Source organism: Bidens hawaiensis, unplaced genomic scaffold (genome assembly GCF_021521415.1).
Source record: "Bidens hawaiensis isolate Kalapana, Puna unplaced genomic scaffold, B.hawaiensis_p1.1 tig00001093_1, whole genome shotgun sequence".
Taxonomy (NCBI): domain Eukaryota; kingdom Viridiplantae; phylum Streptophyta; class Magnoliopsida; order Asterales; family Asteraceae; genus Bidens; species Bidens hawaiensis.
The window spans coordinates 5,068,297-5,090,505 of record NW_027491064.1 but is presented as its reverse complement, the minus strand read 5'-3'; the positions used below and the strand labels follow the sequence as shown (position 1 = coordinate 5,090,505).

Here is a 22,209-nt window from a genome sequence, read left to right as displayed (position 1 = left end):
CTATGTATTCTTTTATAAAATGGTTTATAAAAGATGGGGTGTTTATATATTTTATAAAATATAAAATAAAAAATAAAAAAAAAAAAAAAAAAAAAAAAAAAACAACATTATTGGGGCCGGTTTTGGGTGGGCCCCACACCCCATGTCTTGGTCATTTTTCTTGTCATAAGGTTGAGTGTTTTACTTATCTAAGAACCTAACACACCATGTTGGTATGATGGTGTGTGATGATGAGAAAGAGGTCATGATCAATAATATATACAACTTTCAAGTAACCAAAATAAAAAAAAAAGACACAACTTTCCTTTCTTTCTTTCTTTCTAGCTCACGGCCAAAAGAAAAGAAAGGGCTCGGGTCTTGGGTTTTTCGTGTTCAAGTTTCCTAGCATAGCTCGGTGTGTGTTGGAGGCTCGGGGTATATTCCATTTGAGGGTTTTCCTTTGAAAGTCTAGCATTCACATCATCATCTTCTTCAACCATCTACTAAACTCTTAAAGGGTTAAGAATGTAAGTTTTACAAGCTTTGATAGTTTAGCTTTTCCGTATCATTTGATCCTTGCTTCGGGTTTCTAATGAATAGATTATTGGTAATCTTAATACTTGAATGAACTAGGTTGTTCATGAACATATCTTATATAAACTTGTAAGATATACATATATAAACATATGGATAGATATGTTTAGTTTGTAAATATCACGCTTCCGCCTTAATTGTGACTAGTTAAATGGTTAACTAAGATTATAAATTCCATAGAAACCCAACAAATGGCATCAAGAGCCGGGATACGGGAAACTAAGCTTCGGGTTCTCGGTTTTTTATTTTCCCCTTGAAAGATTTTATACAAAAATTAACATGCATGATATTTTGTATTTAATCTTGTTATTGTTTTTGGCTTTGTTCAAAAAAAAAAAAAAAAAAAAAAAAAAAAAAAACCGAGCAAATGGGCCGAAGCCCAATTTTGGTTATTTTGGGCCGAGCCCATAAGATTTTATTGGGCCGAGCCCATAAAGTTTTTGGGCCGAGCCCAAGCAGTTTTATTTGGGCCGAGCCCATGTAGTTTTAATCGGGCCGAAGCCCATAATCTAGTTATTGGGTCAAGCCCAAATGGGTTGGGCTAGGCCCGATAAAGTCAAGGGGTTTTGGAACGGGTTCCTAAGACATAAAGGGTTATGTTTGTTAAATACTAGACCGAGCCGTAGACCAAGTGGATGTTTGTTTGTGGTTGATGTTGTGATTGTAATTAATTATTCAAGTTTCGGTTTGTAATAATTAATTAGGGGCAATTTTGTAATTTTGTAATTATTTATTCATATGGGTATGTAATAAATAGGTTATTTGTATTATCTTTATTTTATAGAAAAATGTATTAGGACATTTATTTTGTAAAATAAAGAAGATTGCAAAATTGGAAGTTTGGGCCTAATTGGGCCGGGTATGGTGATAATGGGTCTCACAAGCCCATTAAAGGGATTCAAACCCAAAAGGACCTAAGCCCACCAATTGAGCCCAAATGGAAGCTTATGGAAGCTAAGGCCCAAGTTCAAGCCCAATGGATCACAACGGGGTTGAAGAAGATGCTCGAAGCATTTGGATGCGGGATCGAGTGGGAGCTACAACATCCATGTGTCATGTGTCCCTTAGGATTGGACCTAAGACACACACTTGTTTCGGCTAACAAGTGTGGTCTAATTTAGTGGCTCGTGTCTAGTATAATTGTGTATGCTTGTTAATTGATTGTTTGATTGTGTGGTTGTTAGATATTAGGATATCAACTTCGTCACATAGAATTAATTAACAAAGCATAAAACGGGTTCTAATAATTATCGGTAATTACGTGACACATAGTTTAATAAAATGGATTTATTAACTAGCCGTCTCACGCCCATAATAAAATGGCTTTATTATAAATTAGAATTTTGAAAATGGTTTCAAAATATCATGTTACTAAATGCATGTTAGAACATGATTTAAAGTTTTACAACTAGAATTATTAAAACTAAAAATCCCTTTTAAAATTAAGGATAATAAGTTAAACACCATCCTTTTGTATAACGCTTAACATATTAGTAAGCTCTTAGTGGGAAAAAGGTCACCTAACCGCGTAAGAGTAAATTAATATGTTAAGGTAATATTGGCATATAAATGGGAAAAAGGTCACCTAACCGTTTGTATGTTAATATTACAAGTTGATACAAGTAGGACGACTTAAATTAGAACCATGTGAAGAGGGTCACCCAAACATGGGGTCTAATAGGTGTTGATGGGATAAACATGCCGACACGAAATATGATTTCGAACCGGTCCCATAAACTCTAGAAGTTGCAAAAGGGTTTGCAATTGTTATGAATAACTACCTTGATAAATCGACAATGGGAAAAAGGTCACCTAACCGGAGTCGGGTTTATCGTTGGATTCTAGATTTTAATTATTAATTATATTTGGTATATATATAAAAGGGTATTAATAATTAAAAAGGTAAAACACTAAAATGAACTTAATTAAAATTCTGCAGATGGCCGCACACGTCGACGACAACATAATCCCTAACGTCCAAAATGTCTCTCTCCGATCTATTCTCGCTAAAGACCGTCTTAACCACAATAACTTTTCGGATTGGTTCCGAAATTTAAGGATTGTTCTAAAACAAGAAAAATTATATCATGTTTTGGAAACACCTATCCCCGAAGAACCGGAAGAGGGTAGTGAGGTCGAATATATGAATTGGGTCAAACTTACGGAAGATTCCATTCAAGTGTCATGCCTCATGTTGGCGACTATGGTTCCCGAAATCCAAAAGGATTTCGAAAACCATAATGCGTACGACATGATTACTCAACTTAAGGAAATGTTCCTTAAGCAATCAAGAGTTGAAAGGTTCGAAACGGTTCGAGCCTTGCATGCATGTAGAATGGATGATAATCAACCAGTTTCAACTTATGTACTTAAGATGAAAAGTTACATTGATCGCCTCGCCAAGCTCAATTGTCCCATCTCAAAAGAGTTAGCAACGGATTTGATCCTTAACTCTTTGTCGAAAAGGTTCGACACTTTCGTATTAAATTATAACATGAACGGGTGGGACAAAACCATTGGAGAACTTCACTCAATGCTTAAAACAGCCGAGGCGAGCATGGGCAAAAGGGTTTTACCCATGTTTGCGATCAATGAAGGTAGATCCAAGAATCGATCTCAACCCAATCTTAAGGCTAAGGTAGCCAAAAGAAAGGGTCCTCCTGTGCATCTTAAGGGTAAGGGCAAATCACCGGTTATGGCAAAGAAACAAAAGGTTATGGAACCGAGGGGTCATAAGGATGATCCTTGTTTTGGTTGTGGGGAGACCGGACACTGGAAACGCAATTGCCCGGTCTACCTAAAAGAGCTAAAAGACAAGAGGAATGCGGCGCATACCTCGGGTAATGTCTTTATGATTAATGTTGAGCTAAATCTTATTTCTTCTAACACATGGGTATTGGATACCGGATGTGGAACTCATATTTGCAATTGGTTGCAGGGGTTCAAAAAGAATGAAGACTTAAAGAAGGGCGAAGTGAATCTTTTCATGGGCAACGGTGCAAGGGTGCACGTGGTCGCTAGAGGAGACTTCACTTTATCGCTTCCAAGTGGTTTGGAAGTTGTTTTGAGAAATGTTTTGTATGCTCCTAGTTTGACTAGGAACATTATTTCTGTGCACCTTCTTAGACAATGTAATTTTGACTTTAAATTTGTAAGATCAGAAATGCATGTATCATCTAATGGTATCTTTTATTTTAAAGCTGTACCAAACAACGGTATTTATGAATTGGTTCATGATAATACCTTAAATAGCTCATTATATCAAACCTCTACTAAAAGACTCACAAAGGATTTGAGTGATTCCTACATTTGGCATTGTCGCCTTGGACACATAAACAAGAATCGTATAAATACTCTCCAAAAGAAAGGTCTTTTGAAAACAAACGAGTTAGGTTCGTTTGATGAGTGTGAATCTTGTATTCAAGGCAAGATGACCAAAGAGCCTTTCAAAGGTACAAATGAAAGGGCTAAGGATTTGTTAGGTATCATACATACGGATGTATGCGGACCTTTCAAGCCAACTAGTAGGAATAGTGAAAGGTACTTCATTACCTTTACCGACGATTTTAGTCGATATGGGTATGTTTATCTAATGAAACACAAACATGAAGCCTTTGAAGTGTTCAAAGAATTTCAAAATGAAGTACAAAATCAGCTCGACCGAACAATCAAGGTACTCCGCTCCGATAGAGGAGGCGAATACCTAAGTGATGCTTTTCAAAGTCATCTTAGAGATTGTGGAATTATTTCACAGCTCACTCCTCCTGGAACTCCTCAACATAACGGAGTATCCGAGAGGAGGAATCGAACACTGTTGGACATGGTTCGATCAATGATGGCACGAAGCTCACTACCGCCATCATTTTGGGGATATGCTCTACTCACAGCGGCTCGTATTTTGAATATGGCCCCGACCAAAAAGGTGGATCGAATACCCTATGAAGTGTGGCATGGAAAGGTTCCATCCTTTTCATATTTAAGGGTATGGGGATGCATAGTTTATGTTAAACGTGACACCCCAAATAAACTTGAGGCTCGATCCATCAGGTGTATCTTCATAGGATACCCAAAGGATGATATAGGATATATATTCTATGATCCTAGTGAACAAAAAGTGTTTGTTTCACGCAAAGGATACTTCTTAGAAACTAGGTTCCTTATGGAAGGACCTAGTGAAAGGAGAGTGGAACTTGAAGAGGTTCAAGAATCACTGGATGATACACAATTGGTCGATACTAGCTTTCAACACGAGGATGTTGAAGATGATCAAATGGTTGATCATACACACGTTGCTCGCAGATCTAATAGGATTAGTCGACCTCCCAAGAAATATGGATTTCTTGTGGATGATTGCTACTTGGTCGATTCGGATGAACCGATCTCCTACAAAGATGCTATGTCACAACCTGATTGTGACAAGTGGCTTGAAGCCATGAGCGCCGAGATGCAATCCATGCACGATAACCAAGTTTGGGAATTGGTTGATCGTCCACTTAACTCCAAACTGGTTGGATGTAAGTGGGTCTTCAAAAGGAAGACCGATATGCATGGAAATTTAGATACTTACAAAGCACGACTTGTAGCAAAAGGTTTCACGCAAACTCAAGGGATTGATTATGATGAAACCTTCTCGCCGGTCGCGATGCTTAAGTCGATCAGGATATTATTTGCCATTGCAGCTCATTTTGATTATGAGATATGGCAAATGGATGTCAAGACCGCTTTTCTAAATGGATATCTTGAGGAAGATGTCCATATGGTTCAGCCTGAAGGTTTTGTCGATCCATCTAATCCTGATAAAGTTTGTAAGTTAAAGAAATCAATCTACGGGTTGAAACAAGCATCACGGATGTGGAATCATCGTTTTAATGAAGAAATCAAAGCGTTTGGTTTCGTCCAAAACGGTGATGAGGCGTGTGTGTATAAATGGGCTAGTGGGAGTATAATCATTTTCCTTATTTTGTATGTCGATGATATACTTTTATTTGGAAATGATATACCAAGTATGGAAAACGTTAAAACGTGGTTAAGTAGTCGTTTCTCAATTAAGGATCTTGGAGAAGCGACATATATCTTGGGAATAAAGGTCTATAGGGATAGACAAAGAAAATTGATCGGACTCAATCAAAGTGCGTACATTGATAAAATCCTGAAAAGGTTCAGGATGGAAAACTCTAAGAAAGGTTTGGTACCTATTCCTAGAGGAACCGTGTTGAGCTCATCCCAAAGTCCTAGCTCTAAGGAAGAGCAGGATAGGATGAAGCATGTTCCTTATGCTTCGGCAATAGGATCTATTATGTATGCAATGATGTGCACCAGACCGGACGTCTCGTATGCTTTAAGCATAACGAGTAGATACCAGCACAACCCAGGTGACAGTCATTGGATGGCTGTCAAGAATATATTAAAATACCTTAGAAGGACTAAGGATATGTTTTTAATATATGGGTCTGGTGAGGAGGAACTCGTCGTAAAGGGTTACGTGGATGCGAGTTTCCAAACTGACCGAGATGATTCTCGGTCACAGTCGGGATATGTCTTCATCTTAAATGGAGGCGCTGTCTCTTGGAAGAGTTCGAAGCAGGATGTTGTCGCGTTATCCACTACAGAATCTGAGTACATCGCCGCTTCAATGGCAGCCCAAGAGGCTGCATGGATGAAAAAGTTCATCATGGATCTAGGGATTATCTCTTCCATTCAGGAGCCCCTAGAGATATTCTGTGACAATGAGGGTGCTATTGCACAGATCAAGGAGCCTCGTGCTCATCAGAAAACGAGGCACATTGAGCGCAGATTCAACTACATAAGGGATGAAGTTGAAAAGAGAAAGATATGTATTCATAAAGTTCATACCGATCAAAATATTGCGGACCCACTCACGAAGCTCCTCGATAGGCCAAAACATGAGGGTCATGTTTGTGCATTAGGACTTCGGTATTCTAGTGAGTGGATTTAATCTGTATTTAGTGTTTGTATAAGAACGAATGTAATGGGTATCTCATGAAATTAATTATGTTTTAATTATTCAATGAGTTATGTTCTATATTTGCATGTTTAATCCATGAATGACTTATGTTGTTCTAAACGTCCGTAGTCGATCATGCTTGTGGGAACAAGTATGAAGGTAAGACTATTATGAACTGGGATTGGTTGATATTCATGTGATGAATATAGGGCATAGGTTTGCCACCAAGGTTTATAAATATTTGTGGGATACAAATATTGGACATGATCCGCTCTCAAGGATCACTGCATAGAGTTAGTGCAACTGATCATAAGTAATCCTTGAGTAAAGGCGAGTATTATTGTGTCCTTTGACCTGAGATGCATATTGGATCTGGTTTTTCATCAAGTCTGATAACTTGACTCTCTTCTTTGTTTTTCGGTAACACGATGACGTAAAAGAAAGAGCTCAGATATCATACGAGATGTCAACAAGGATGTATGCAGTCAAGATGGGATTTGTTCCTCTTATGTGTTGAGAGTTTAGATGTCTAAGGCCTGTTAAGTTAAATCATTGAGAGAATGATCACTCTGTGTCTCTTCGATTTAACATGACATCTAGCAACAAAGGGATGTAATGATAAGACTTACCTATATCATATCAAGTATGGACTTGAAGGGGATGATGTTATTGAATGGCACTTAGTCAAACACACTAGGGGTGGTGACCTGTTGTTAGGCGGTATTCACCATTAGCATTAACTTCTTATGAGTCACGTGCAAGTGGGAGATTGTTGGAATACCGTATGCCCGAGACACATAATTAGGTTAATGTGGCTAGCCGTGTTTGATCCAAGTCGGGTCATACCCAATAACGAGTTAGACACACACCAATTATATATTTGTTAAGATAAGATCTATAAAACAAATACAGAACACGATACATTCAGAAAATCGGGTTTCTGAATATTTACTTGAAAGTGTTAAATAAATTAATTGGTTAATTTATTTATTCAAATAATTATTATTGGAATAATTATTTAACTATGTATTCTTTTATAAAATGGTTTATAAAAGATGGGGTGTTTATATATTTTATAAAATATAAAATAAAAAATAAAAAAAAAAAAAAAAAAAAAAAAAAACAACATTATTGGGGCCGGTTTTGGGTGGGCCCCACACCCCATGTCTTGGTCATTTTTCTTGTCATAAGGTTGAGTGTTTTACTTATCTAAGAACCTAACACACCATGTTGGTATGATGGTGTGTGATGATGAGAAAGAGGTCATGATCAATAATATATACAACTTTCAAGTAACCAAAATAAAAAAAAAAGACACAACTTTCCTTTCTTTCTTTCTTTCTAGCTCACGGCCAAAAGAAAAGAAAGGGCTCGGGTCTTGGGTTTTTCGTGTTCAAGTTTCCTAGCATAGCTCGGTGTGTGTTGGAGGCTCGGGGTATATTCCATTTGAGGGTTTTCCTTTGAAAGTCTAGCATTCACATCATCATCTTCTTCAACCATCTACTAAACTCTTAAAGGGTTAAGAATGTAAGTTTTACAAGCTTTGATAGTTTAGCTTTTCCGTATCATTTGATCCTTGCTTCGGGTTTCTAATGAATAGATTATTGGTAATCTTAATACTTGAATGAACTAGGTTGTTCATGAACATATCTTATATAAACTTGTAAGATATACATATATAAACATATGGATAGATATGTTTAGTTTGTAAATATCACGCTTCCGCCTTAATTGTGACTAGTTAAATGGTTAACTAAGATTATAAATTCCATAGAAACCCAACATGTTCATGTGTTTTTATGTGTTTTAATTGAATATAGGTTAATAAAATTGTTGATTGATGTTTAGATTCAATAAAATCATTCTCAGTTCTGTTTTTGTTGTAATTAGATGTTTAATGTTGGCATACTTTGCATTAAAACGGGTGAGGTGCACAAAAAGAAAAAACGTGGGAATGCTACTGTCTTTTTTTATGCAAATTCCATTGTTGCAGTGGATAAGGCAATAAAATGCGAAAAAATAGGTTCACCAAAAAGGAGTAAACAATTAAAGTGGAGGGATATGGGTGGGGTTTTTCACACAGAATGTAAAGGTGGTGAGATTATGGAATTCGAATTTGTTATAGAATTCGTAGACAAAAACAGGGTCTGGGACGTTGGATTACTTTTTAAAGTTAAGCTTCTTAATATCTTCCAGGAAACAAAAAATTAAAAGATTTGTGCGAATTATTTCTATTAGCTTAACAATGTCTACTTACACAAGTTTAAGAAAATATTAAGGCATAAAAATCAGCAATATCGCAAAGTGTTATGCACAACGCTGGTAAAAGAAATAAACATCTAACTTTGTTTTTTGCAAATGTTATTTATATTATTTGATATACCCATGAAAGAATTGGTTAAAAGTTACTGATTTAAGTCCTAAACAAACTGAATTTTTAGTAATTTTGTTTCGGTTCAAAATAATATTTAAAAAAAAAATATTTAAGAACTAATCTGCTTATATACATATATATAAACTTGTATAAAACAATAAGAACTAATCTGCATATATACTTATATATAAACTTGTATAACAAATAAATCATTATGTTTAGTTAGATGATATAAAAACTAAACACTTTATTAAGATCATGGTTCAATTTTTTTATTTTTATTTTTTTAAAAATTCTGGTTTGGTTTCAGATTTGCTAAAAACAGAACAAACTGAATTCTCAGTTATTTTGGTTCGGTTCAAAATAGTATTTAAAAAAAATATATTTAAGAAGTAATATGCTTATTAGATGATATAAAAACTAAACACTTTATTAAGATCATGGTTCAATTTTTTATTTTTATTTTTTTAAAAATTCTGGTTTGGTTTCAGATTTGCTAAAAACAGAACAAACTGAATTCTCAGTTATTTTGGTTCGGTTCAAAACAGTATTTAAAAAAAATATATTTAAGAAGTAATATGCTTATTAGATGATATAAAAACTAAACACTTTATTAAGATCATGGTTCAATTTTTTATTTTTATTTTTTAAAAAAATATTCTCAGTTATTTTGGTTCGGTTCAAAACAGTATTTAAAAAAATATATATTTAAGAAGTAATATGCTTATATACATATATATAAACTTGTATAAAACATTAAGAACTAATCTGCATAATCAGGTACAAGTTGTCATTCATACCTAACTACTAAGTCACACGATTGACATCAACATAATTAAGCACAAATAGGTTAAAATTATAAACATAATTCAATTCCAATAACAATAATAATAGCAAAATAACCTAATTACAACAGCGGTCAACAGCAACAGCAACAGAACCTCAATTATGTGCAGTACAATTCAATTCTCTATTTTAGAATGTTATATCTTCATACCTTATGTATATGTAGCTTTCAACTTGTACGTATGATGTGGATGTTGAAGAAGACTACTAAAAAAAATAATAAACGATGCTGTATATATAATGATTATTTTATGAGTTGTATTATACTTATAATAGGTAAAGATACAACCTAGATTAAATAGGGATTTGAACTATAGTTATTATTATTATTTTGCTGAGATAATTTTATTTTTTTTAAATTTCCATCAGTAAAAAACTATCATTATACATAATAATTTTCTTATTAGTTGTATTATACTTATAATAGGTAAGGATACAACTTATATTAAATAGAGATTTGAATTAACTAATTTAACATCAAATAACCCATAAAATAATAAACAAAAATTATAGCTGTTATTATTTTTTTGTTATTATTTTGCTGGAATAAATTTTTTTAAAATTTCCTTCAGCAAAAAAACTATTATTTAAAAAATTTAATTACTAAATAACAAATCTTATTATTCTTATTTTGCTGGAATAATTTTTTTGTTATTATTTTGTTGGAATAATTTTTATTTTTTAATTTTCCTTTAGCAAAAAACTATTATTTAAACAATTTAATTACTAAATAATATTATTATTCTTATTTTGCTGGAATAATTTTTTTGTTATTATTTTGTTGGATAATTTTTATTTTTTAATTTTCCTTTAGCAAAAAACTATTATTTAAACAATTTAATTACTAAATAACAAATTAAAGTGTGCTCTTTAATTAAGTATGTTTCATATATTTCGAGTTTCAGAAACAAAACCAACCTTAAGAAAGAATATATCAGCACAATGCATACACGGGTAGAAAGTCTGAGCAGCCGGCAACTTGTGGTTATCTTTTCGTCTCATAATTTGACCACACCTACACGAATCGATAATGTAAACATATCATTAGTAGCATTAAAAACAGTTGACAATATATATTTCGAGTTTCATAAACAAAATTCGAGTTTCATAAACAAAACCAACCTTAAGAAAGAATATATCTTCACATTGCATACACGGGTAGAAAGTCTGAGCAGCCGACAACTTGTGGTGGTCTTCTCGTCTCATAATTTGACCACACCTACACGAATCAATAATGTAAACATATCGTTAGTAGCATTATTAAATAATTATGTTTCATATATTTCGAGTTTGAGAAACAAAACCAACCTTAAGAAAGAATAGGATGGTCCCGGCCTCTTAAAAATGACTTGGAAGGACCAAGTTAGACAACCCGTTAATATTAACATGACCTGCACATTCTAACCAAAGGTTATTTCAGTACGTAAACACTGCAATTTGGCATCTAATTCGATAAATTAAGCAAACAGTAAATATGAATAAGTAAAAAATATTAAAATATTACGCATTATTTTTAATAAGTATAATCTGATCACATAAACTATTATACATATAACAATCCAAATATTATTATTCAATGGTGAATAATTTCATGTTATCACGAATGATAGTTAATTTGAGTTCTAAAGTCAATTAACTCTTTTGAAAACAAACATCTAATAAAACGTATAGTTAGGAATTTAGGATACAATATTAACATGTACATGTTGCCAGGGCAACTAATCACAACTTGAATATAATACCGGGAAGAACAGAAAATCACACCCACGTCTCCAATCTGGTAAATTAACCAACATATAAACAATTAACTTCACAAAACTGATTAAAAACTGTATAATTGACTGTTAGGAAGAGTAGAAATTAGAGAGTTCAACAATTAAAAAATTGCCCAATCTGTCTAAATATCAATTAGGGTTTATGTACTATTAATCGAAATACCAATAAATCAACCCATTAACAGACGAACATGCCTTGTATTTGGAAAGAGGAGATGCAAGATAACGGTTTCGGATTCGAGGGAGATGATGGTGAAGAAGATATATGTGAGTCTGCAGTAGCGATAATAGGGTGGTTGAGAGGGAAAGGATTAAAGAGGTGTTCTGACCCATTTAAGTGTATATGGGTTTGGTAAATCATGACCCGCGAAATTTAAACCTTAAACGGGTTAAAAACGGGTTAAATTAATGAGAAGCCTCCAGTTTAAAATCAAGCAAATCTGGTGACTCCCGCGACACATAGGATTTTTGCATCTTCGTTTATATATATTATTATTATATATATATATATTATAGATATATATATATATATATATATATATAACTCTTAATTCATTGTCAACAAAATAATAAACAACTAGGATTTATAACACCGCGCTTCGTGACGGGACCATTAGATTGAACAAAAAATCATATGTAAAAACGTTAAATTACTAATGGGCTATGAGTTGACACGAAGTCAGCCAATATCATTTTTGAGCGAATAATTCCGCTCAAAATCTCTTTTTACAAAACTATGTGCAAACTTTGGTTGTATCACTCACACCTAAGACTAAACAAACTGTAAGCCGATTATGTTTATTTATCACCCAGAAGAAAAATACGTTATGTTCCCCTTGATAAACAAAGATCAAACTAAAGGCATTCATTTACGTACGTGAACATTCAAAAGTAGTTCGTTTAAGTGAACATCTCATGTATCACAACATTTGTTATTTAAAACCATGAAAGAAAACGCAAGTCGTATGATAACAATAACAATACTAAAAAAATACACATGCAGAGATGTTTTACCCTAGTGTTTTTTAAGAGATTAACGAAAAATTTCAAGTGTTTGTGAACACAAAATCAATCAATGTTCTTGGCTGGTTCGTATATAAAAAAAACAACTAATTTGAAATTATTTTCCAAACCAATTAGAATTTCTATACACCCTATTTATCACATAATTTCAAAGATAGAAACTAGTGACTAACGATATTAAGTCAGTCTAAAACGCAATATCATTGGTATAATCTGATCAAAATGTTAAAAAGATTTCACATTCAAGTACAAAATGGAGAAACATGTTGAAAGTTTTCGAAACCACTCCTGCGTTGCAATTTCCACCCATCTTCACAATCAATACCTACAACACTTGTATTATATCAGTTCATACTTTCATACCCATAAAAAAAGTACATAAATAAATAACTCGGATACATCCTAAAGTGGCACTTTTGACTCATTTACTTAAAAATCATACAACTTAGATTGTGTTTAATCTCAAAAAAAAATAATCAAAAATGTAAAAAAAATCGAGAAATGGTCATAAGGTTTCAAGGTCACCTATATTATTCATAACTTTTGATATCATTACTTCATTATTATAAGAATATTGGCCTTGTAATCAAAACTAGCACATCAATTACTTAAAAAGTTTATAACAAAAAGGACAAAAAGCAGCAGGCTTACCAGAATACATGATGTTTTCACTTTTTGTAGAGTATGTCATAGTGACCGGGTCGGTATAGCAAGACAATGAACGGGTTTGTTTCAGACCCAGTCTCGCTAGTACTAGCAGCGGTTGCACCATCTGCGGGCGTGGGAACAAAATCATGATGGTTCACGCTCACACCACCCTCTTTCTCACATGTGCTACGATCTAGATATACAACACGAATCGGTATACCCAACGCATCACACAATGCGGTTATGTGTATGTGGTCACTTTCTTCACCCATTGGTTCCACTGATGTCTTGCAAAACTAACATTTAAAAGCAAACGTACTCCGTAAGAGTTATGCATTACAAAAATATTATTTGAATAAAATAATATTCAAATACAATTTGTATTTGACGTTTACATCCTTCCCTCGAAACTTGCATTAGAATATAAGAGTTTGGAGTGTAAGGATACGCCCTGCTTGCGGTGCGCACATATAATGCATATATGTGTGAACCCTCAGGTGGGCAAAAGTGAAATTGCACTAATTTTGACGTCATTTTACTAATCTTGTGAAAATAACGTTAAAAGCGGCGGAAGGTTAATCAGGCATCATGTGGTGGCATTGATAGCCGAAAGACAAGGGTACATGCACCAATCGGCCGGTGTCCCGATGATTGAGTGTTATTTGCCTTATGTCCAAGGCTTGATGCAAAACTACTATCGAGCCGGAGGTCTCACCGGAAGCAACCTCTTTATTCCTACGAGGTAGAGGTAAGGCTGTCTATAGCTTACCCTCCCAAGACCCTACCATAGCTTTGCTATTGGTGGGATATACTGAGTACGATGATGATGATGATGAGTTTGGAGTGCAAGGACATATTGCAAATTGTATATAATGAAATAATAAATATTAAATTTTAACCTACAAAAAAACTCGATACACACATTTTTAAATTTATGGCATTTATACCTTTCCCTGACAACTTGAATTAGAATATGAGACTTGGAAAGTAAGAAAAAGGGTATAAGGTCATATTACACATGGTATTTGATTATATTGAAAAATATATAACTTTACCCAACAAAAAAAATCATAATATTGAGTATACACATTTTCAAATAATCAAATTTATGACATTTATACCCTTCCCTTAAAACTTGCACTAGAATGAGTTTAAAATGTAAATATAAAGAGAAGGGTGTAGTGGTCAAATTACAAATCATAAAGAGAAGGGTATAGTGGTCAAATTACAAATCATTTGTGATGAAATGAGTAGATATAAAATTTGAAGTATTTTCCATGAATTTTCCGTGAGTAAATATGATACTATGCAAGTTTTCAGGGGTATGTATGACATTGCGGCATTAAATAAAGCCATTAACTGGAGTTTTAGATGTGAAACCAACCTGCTCTACAGCTGTATTTGACAAACCAAGAATGAAAGGTTCAAAGAATTCCGAGCGTTTCTTGATTTCTCCAGAGGTGACGAATCTAAAAAACATCACAACTGCAAAGTGGCCAAATCATTATTTAATTTCTAATCAATAATATTAAGAAAGCTAGAACTTCGTTCCAAATTACCAAAACTAACCGTAATCAGATACACACTGATCGCGACTTCTTGCTACAAGTTCGTCATGACTGGGGAAAATAAACAGATTATTTCAGACTCACAAAAACACTAAAATCTAATATCTATATTCAAATAAAAAAACCTCTGTTTTGTTTTTATTAAATATTAAATAATTGAACAAATCTGAAAAAAACGAATCAGTATGCAAACCTTATAGAAGCCTCCGTCCCTTGAAGAACACTTTCCAGCTGCTCGATAAACAACTGTTTGGGACAAGATCTAACTATATCAGGCTTTTATATTGTAAAAGTTTTAAAGATTACCATTTTCTGAGTATCTCAACAGCTAGTTGTTTGATTAACAAAATCATAGTGTGTGCGTAAGTAATTCTGTAAACGAACACAACTCTCGGTCAACAACTTGTGAACTGTTTGGCGGTAAGTTCGCTTATATAACAAACGAACAAACATGAACAACAAATTTTGTTCATTTAGTTAAACAGACGGATATGAACACATGTATGGTTCGTTTACGTTCATTAATATATTCATTCAATTTTTTTGGCCCATTACAGCTCAGTATGTTTTTAATAAATTTTAGGGCCAGGACATTGCTCTTCACATTACTTTTAATTTGTTTTAGCTAAGGTATGTTTGTTCTTCTATGTTCAATTATGTTCGCTCGCTTACATTCATAAAACATTCGTCTATACTCTTAACAAATGAACATAAGCATGTTCAATTGTACATTGTTTGTTCGGTTATAGTTAAAGCATGAGCAAAAATATTTGTTCATTTAGTTAAACGAACGAACATGAACATGTCTCGTTCGTTCATTTATGTTCGTGAACATTTGTTTATGTCCGTTCATTTAAATTCATTTATGTTCGTTCATTTACGCTTGTTAACATATTCATTCAAATTTTTTGGCCCATTATAACTTAGGGGGTGTTTGGGATTCCTTATTTTACCTCCTTATAACTTTTCAATAAGTTAATAAGTTACAAAAGTGCAACTTATGGAACTTTTCCTCTCACAGTATAAGCAATCCCAAACACCTTATTACTTTTCACAAAATTAATAAGTCATAAGTTAATGAAAATAAGCAATCCCAAACACCCCCTTAGTATATTTTTAATAACATTTTAGGTCCCGCATATTACTTTTAATAAGTTTTGGCTCAGTTATGTTCATTCGTTTACATTAGTGAAACGTTCGTGAATACTCTTAACGAACAAACAGAAACAAAAACTAACACGAACATCCTCATGTTATTAACGAACGAAAACGAACAAGAAAACCATGTTCATGTAATTGGTCGTGTTCGACCGCTTGTTTGGTTAATGTTAAAGGTAAACAAACGAACACGAACATCCTTCTTTCTTGTTCGTTTAGTTTGTCCACAAGCCTATGTGTAAGCAGAAATGTTTACTCGAACCAAATACATCGCGAAAATGATCACTTACAGGTAACTTCTGATTATGTCTCACAGACTAATTATAATCCATCAATAACATATATATTCATTATGAACGAAATACTTACTGAGAAAAAATCTTCAAATGTGAAGTCAGCATAGCCTAAATCCTGAAGTGTTTTTCTGCACTTTTCCACATTTGCTTTAACGTGCTTGACCTCAGTTTGATCTTGTGATTCAAGAATATGTTCCTTTATGCACAAAACCAAAATATAAATCTTGACATCAACAATGGATGCAGTCAGACCTATAAATGAGCCGAACTTTCACTGAATCATTCATGAACAGTTAGGCGGGATGTTCATTTATTTAATAAATGAACGAACATGAACACGTCTTATCCGTTCATTTGTTTTTGTGAAGATACGTATATTTAATTAGTAAACGAACGAACGAACATCAACATGTGTCTTGTCCGTTCATTTATTTTTGTGAACATACATATATGTTTGTTCATTCATGTTTGTTTGTATTCGTTTACGTATGTTAGTTTACGCTCGTTATGTGTGTTCATTTACATTTTTATTTAAATTCATTTATTAGCAATACTAGCTTGACAACCATGTATAAATCCACCACTCAATCAAATTTTAGAACAAAACCTATCGACTAACAAATTGAATGAACAAGAACACAATCATTTTCCTTGTTCATTTACATTCAGTTATGACTGTCAACGATCCTTCATTAAGTTCGTTATAAGTTCGTTCATTTGTGTCCATTTATAATATAATCGTAAAAACATAAACAAAAGCAAACATTTTGCTTAACGAACGAACATGAACAAGAAAATATGTTCGTTAGAATGCTCATTTTGTTTGTTTACAAGCCAAGATGCAGATATTAAGATATGAGATAGGAAAGGAAATGAAAATACGAGATAAGAGAACATAAAACTTCTAAAGAAACAATTCCCATCTCCACGTGTACGTCTGATGGCACCATAGTTTTCACTCAGCAACTGCATAGAAATACAAACCACATTTTAATTATTAAAAAAAAAAAAAAAAGAAAATGAAACACAGAGAAGTAAAAATAAACCTTAATTTTCTCAAGTAAAATAGGGCTTCCAGACTTATATTCAGCTTCTAATGAAGAAAGAGGTTCCTGTAGTGACATAAATAATATGTTAAATTCGGTATACAAAGGGCAAAGTATAACTAGAGAGATTTGTAAACACACACCACTAAAAAGGGTTTAAATTATTAACCGGAAAAAACATTTATAGAACCAAGTTTCTAAACCTTATCGCCAACAAACGGGAACTTAGCTGCATCTTGTTCAAAAATTGCAGATTGTTGTTGCATAACATCACTATCCTTGTAATTGGACCAATCATCATCAGCTTCATAAGCTATGCTGAATGCTGTGGACTCTGCTTCAGATTCCACAGGGATCTCGTCATGATTCTGCATGTTTTCTAACAACACCAATACTGCAACAAGTGTTTCCGTTTATGTGGTTGCTTTCACTTTTGCCAAGACCTGCTAAAAGTTAGGTTATATATCTAGACGGATAATGAAAAGTTTATAATACAATATACAATCAATCAATCAATCAATCATACCAGTGAAGTCCCACCGACAGCAAACAGCAAAGGTATAATTAGGGTCTGGGGAGGGTGGGATGTAGGCACACCATACCTCTATCCAAAGGGATAAAGAGCTGGCTTCCAAAGAGACCCTCGGCTCTAATTACATATGTATGGAGCAAAAGAAAGAAAATCAAAGTTCAATAGCTATGTAAAAAGCTAATAATAGTAGTAATAATAATAATAATATGTATGAAGCAGAACAAAGGGGATCAAATTCAACAGTTATATCAAAACTAATAATACTAATAGTAATAGTAATAATAATAATAATACATGCGGGGGGAATACCATTATGGTATGTGTCCTAAATAAGTTAAGTATAAGCCCTAAAGTATTCATTTATTCCTAAAAATCCTTAACTTATAATTGAAAGAAATGAAACAAATATGCTTACTCAATCAAAGTAAATAGATGTTGAACACTACTTAATGCAAGATATAATTGTCCCGAAACATAACAAATAATACAGTGTTTGACCTCTAATGCTCATATAAGTTTCAACAAACTGTAATTTTCTGTTTAACGAAACCATCAATAATCTGTTTTTTTATATAATGTGTGGTTCAAATGAAGCATATACTGTTGAATATTCAAACATGAAGACAGAATTAAGACATCAACCCTAAGTCCCTAACATGTTGAGATTTCACAACCGAACATCAAAATCATATCCATATGATTCCATATTCAATATACTTTCATTAATCATCAGATAATTACATCCAAAAACTGTAATAAGTTAAAAATCTGGCAAAGTCCAGACTATACAACAAAAGTCTAGGGGTCAGGGGTGTACATAAATCCGAAAGCGAGGTAACCGAACCAAAACAAAAACTGGTGGTTTGGTTTTATGTTTACGTAAAAAACAGAACTTTGGTTCGATTTCGGTTTTGCGTGAAACCAAAACCGACAAACCCAAACCAAAATTATAGACTTTCATTTCTTATTTTCAATTTGAAGTAATTCATAATAAGTTATATTGAATAAGTTTAACACAAATATTTTCAGCCCAGTAATTTTAATCCAGCATGGCAGAACCAAAAATCCAAACCAAAACAAAAACTGATGGTTTGGTTTTATATTTACGTGAAACCCAAACTTTCAGTTCGATTTTTGTTTCGCGTGTGATTAAAACCAAAAAATCCAAACCCAAGTTATAGACTTTCAATTATCAATTTTAAGTAATTCATAATAAGTTAATAAATGGTTTAACACAAATACTTTCCATCCCAAATAAAAAAAACCGAACCCAAACCAAAAACTGATGGTTTGGTTTTATAATTACGAGCAAACAGAACTTTCAGTTCGATTTCAGTTTCCTGTGTAATTAAAACGGAACCGAGCTTAGCGACTTTCATTTTTAATTTCAATTTTAAGTAATTAATATTTTATGATTTTATCATAGGTTAATAATATGTAGTTTGACCCAAATAACAAGATGCATTGAGATGAAAACAATACAAATTCATCCAAGTATGCCCTAATTTTGAGGGTAAAATCAAGGCAAATTTAAAATGTAATTTACGATATCAAAACTAAACAAAAGAAATAAACTCGTCAATGCCAAATACAACAAAAATTAAAACTGCAAAAAAGAAAAGATTTTCTTTTTATAATTATTCCAAAAAAAATTTTCTTTTTTTTTGTCAATTTTTCAGGTTTTTTCGCAATTTAAAAATTATTTTTCTCAATTTTTTAAAATATATTTTTATTGTCAAACTATTTAGAAAATAAAATGAAACCTGCTAATATCTAGGATTAAAACATAAATGAAACTTTAATGACTTGATTGGAACAAGATATTTTATGAGTTACCTGATTGAAACAATTTTAAAACTTTGTTACTATTTTATAGAATAATCCCTTTATTATTATTATTTTAATTATATCATTATTATTATTATTATTATTATTATTATTATTAACTTTGTTTTCAGTAGGATCGGGTTGTCATTTAAAAGAATGTGGCGGCGCAGCTTGTTTGAGAAACCTATTACGGGCGAATCGATTTCAATTCATACTTTAAGGATCTAGTTCTTTGATATATTGTAGGTGATTGAATACATTAGGTGAAGTGTGTGTGTGTGTGTGAGTTGAGAGAGTAACTTGGCAGAGTAATGACACTTGATAATAATAATTCACATTTCGTTAATTTACAGATCAGGGATACAGGTATATATAGAATACGATACCCATTTGTTATACATTCCATAACGAAAGGGATCCATTCGTCTTCATTCCCTAACTTAACTTAAAGTATAGAGAATGACTCATTCGTTATATCTTATTCGTTAAACAACCTTAACGAATGTTATATAATAATAGCAGATAGGCTCATTCGTTAAACAACCTTAACGAATTGCCAATATGTCACACCCAACCTACTGCGGAAATGCCGGGGCGCGAACCGATTGTCACAGCTCTCAAGGTTAATATCATGCATTATTAAAAGTCTCAATATCTGTTAATTAAATTTTCAAATAACAATCATCTTTACAAAATCCAAATAAAACAAAGTACATATATCAATCAATAACAATATGACACATTAAGTTTTCTTCTAGCATAAATCCGTAAGTGATCTTGTACTTCATGTCAAACGAATACCTGCATATGCGTTGAAAATGGAATGGTTTTGTCAACACGAGGTTGAGTGAGCAACACACCAGTTTAAATGTACATATAGAAAATAAGTATTTGCAACAAGTCATATGAGTATAACAAATTAACCAAATGAGCAAGTATAACTGAGATGTCGAGAAGCACAAAGCTATAACGACTGGCGTATAATCATACTAGACTGAGATTATGTTGGACCTCTCCGAATGCGAAAGCATACATAGCAAATAAGCACATAAACAAGTAAGGTATAAGTTGTTAACACATAAGACAAAGTTGCAGTTTTGTGTATGAGTATATATGAGAAATACAGTTTACGCATATATCCCCAAAACGTGAGAAAACGAGTAAAATAGGGGAATGTGGTACTCACCTCAAAGACGATCAAAGATGATAAAAATACGGGAAGTCACACGCGAACATTAAAGCCTAAGAGAAAAGAGGGAAATACGGATATACTAAGTAAGTACAAGTTTTATTACGACAACTAGATAAACAATATTAAATTAATATAATAATATAATAATACATATGAGAATTTATTATATAAAATATTTAGTTATTTAAAAATATTTCTTTTAACTTTTTTAAATATAAGTATACATATAGTTTACTTGATTTTATTTATAAATATTAGATTTTAAGTTAATATATTTATATATATATATATATACATATACGCTTATATACGTCGAGTGCAGGGGGAATCAAACCCGCGACCTCCGCCTACAATACACAAGCATTAACCAGTTGGGCTTAACCACCACATGCGCTTAAAGATAGCAGCCGAAGATTCTAAACAGATGCGGCCAGAAAGAATAACTAACAAACCCTAGTCAACATCAATTCGATCTATCCTAACAAAATCAATCGAACTGATGTTGGGGCTAATGATCATTATCAAATCGCGACTCCAAACATGTATTTAATTACCTCAATCACTGATCAGAAGAAGGTGAACGAGATCGAGCAGGGCCGGCGCTAAGATGAGTATGAACGAGACAACGTAATGGCCAAATTAATCTAATTATATATGGGGTTTAGGTTGGCCATTATGTATGGATTGTATACACGTAATAAATTGAAATAATATAAACGATTTCTGGTTCAACGAGGATTAGGGTTGTCGGTTTGGTTAATAATTGAAGAACGGATCAAAATGATACGATTAACATATATGGATTGTCGGTTAAGGCCGAAATTGGTAATAACACGCAATTTCCCAGATCAATTACATCATACAAACGAAAATTAAAGTCCAATTTATTGATTTGTGGATTCGGGTCCAAGAAAAGTATGAATATGGGTGGGGTTTGGTAAACGGGTATCTAAATAACGAAATGGGTTATAATATATTTATAGTTTGGACCTTGAAGTTTGAAGTTGGCTACAAGAAGGGTAAACCTTTATAATTAAAGGTGTAACAACAATAAAGATTAGTTATAATACGATAATAATAATATATTAATATTTAAACAAATTTAGACTCGATAAACGTAATATATATAATAAAATAACCCGAACGTTGAACCAAGTCGGGTAAAAGTGTAAGTTTGAAAACCCGAGTTGTCATACAATAAATATAACGTATGGGCTCATTCATTAAACACACTTAATGAATGGCCATATAATTTTATAACGAATGGACTGGTAAATTACCAAAATGCCCTTTTACATTAATAAAGATAAATTACAAAGATAAACAAAGACCGAGACAACAAAACAGTGCACTAACAAACTCCCCCTCATCTCGTGCTCTTTTTCT

At 32.9% G+C, this 22,209-nt stretch overlaps 1 protein-coding gene and 1 long non-coding RNA gene across 2 annotated transcripts; both read right to left on the bottom strand.

Annotated features, from left to right (window-relative positions):
- Positions 1 to 10,501: 10,501 nt before the first annotated feature.
- On the bottom strand, positions 10,502 to 11,355 carry LOC143559641 (uncharacterized). Its single transcript, XR_013139976.1, has 3 exons — positions 11,067 to 11,355; positions 10,881 to 10,977; positions 10,502 to 10,773 (listed from the first exon to the last, which is right to left on the bottom strand). It is a non-coding gene; the product is annotated as an uncharacterized LOC143559641 (long non-coding RNA).
- A 1,314-nt stretch (positions 11,356 to 12,669) lies between these two features.
- On the bottom strand, positions 12,670 to 17,736 carry LOC143560079 (OVARIAN TUMOR DOMAIN-containing deubiquitinating enzyme 1-like). The gene is made up of 9 exons (XM_077048467.1): positions 17,476 to 17,736; positions 17,273 to 17,338; positions 17,109 to 17,192; positions 16,300 to 16,422; positions 14,966 to 15,018; positions 14,774 to 14,823; positions 14,589 to 14,689; positions 13,208 to 13,500; positions 12,670 to 12,881 (listed from the first exon to the last, which is right to left on the bottom strand). The coding sequence occupies exons 1-8, from the start codon at positions 17,644 to 17,646 to the stop codon at positions 13,225 to 13,227; spliced, it is 924 nt and encodes a 307-aa protein (XP_076904582.1). The 5' UTR covers positions 17,647 to 17,736; the 3' UTR covers positions 12,670 to 12,881; positions 13,208 to 13,224.
- Positions 17,737 to 22,209: the final 4,473 nt, after the last annotated feature.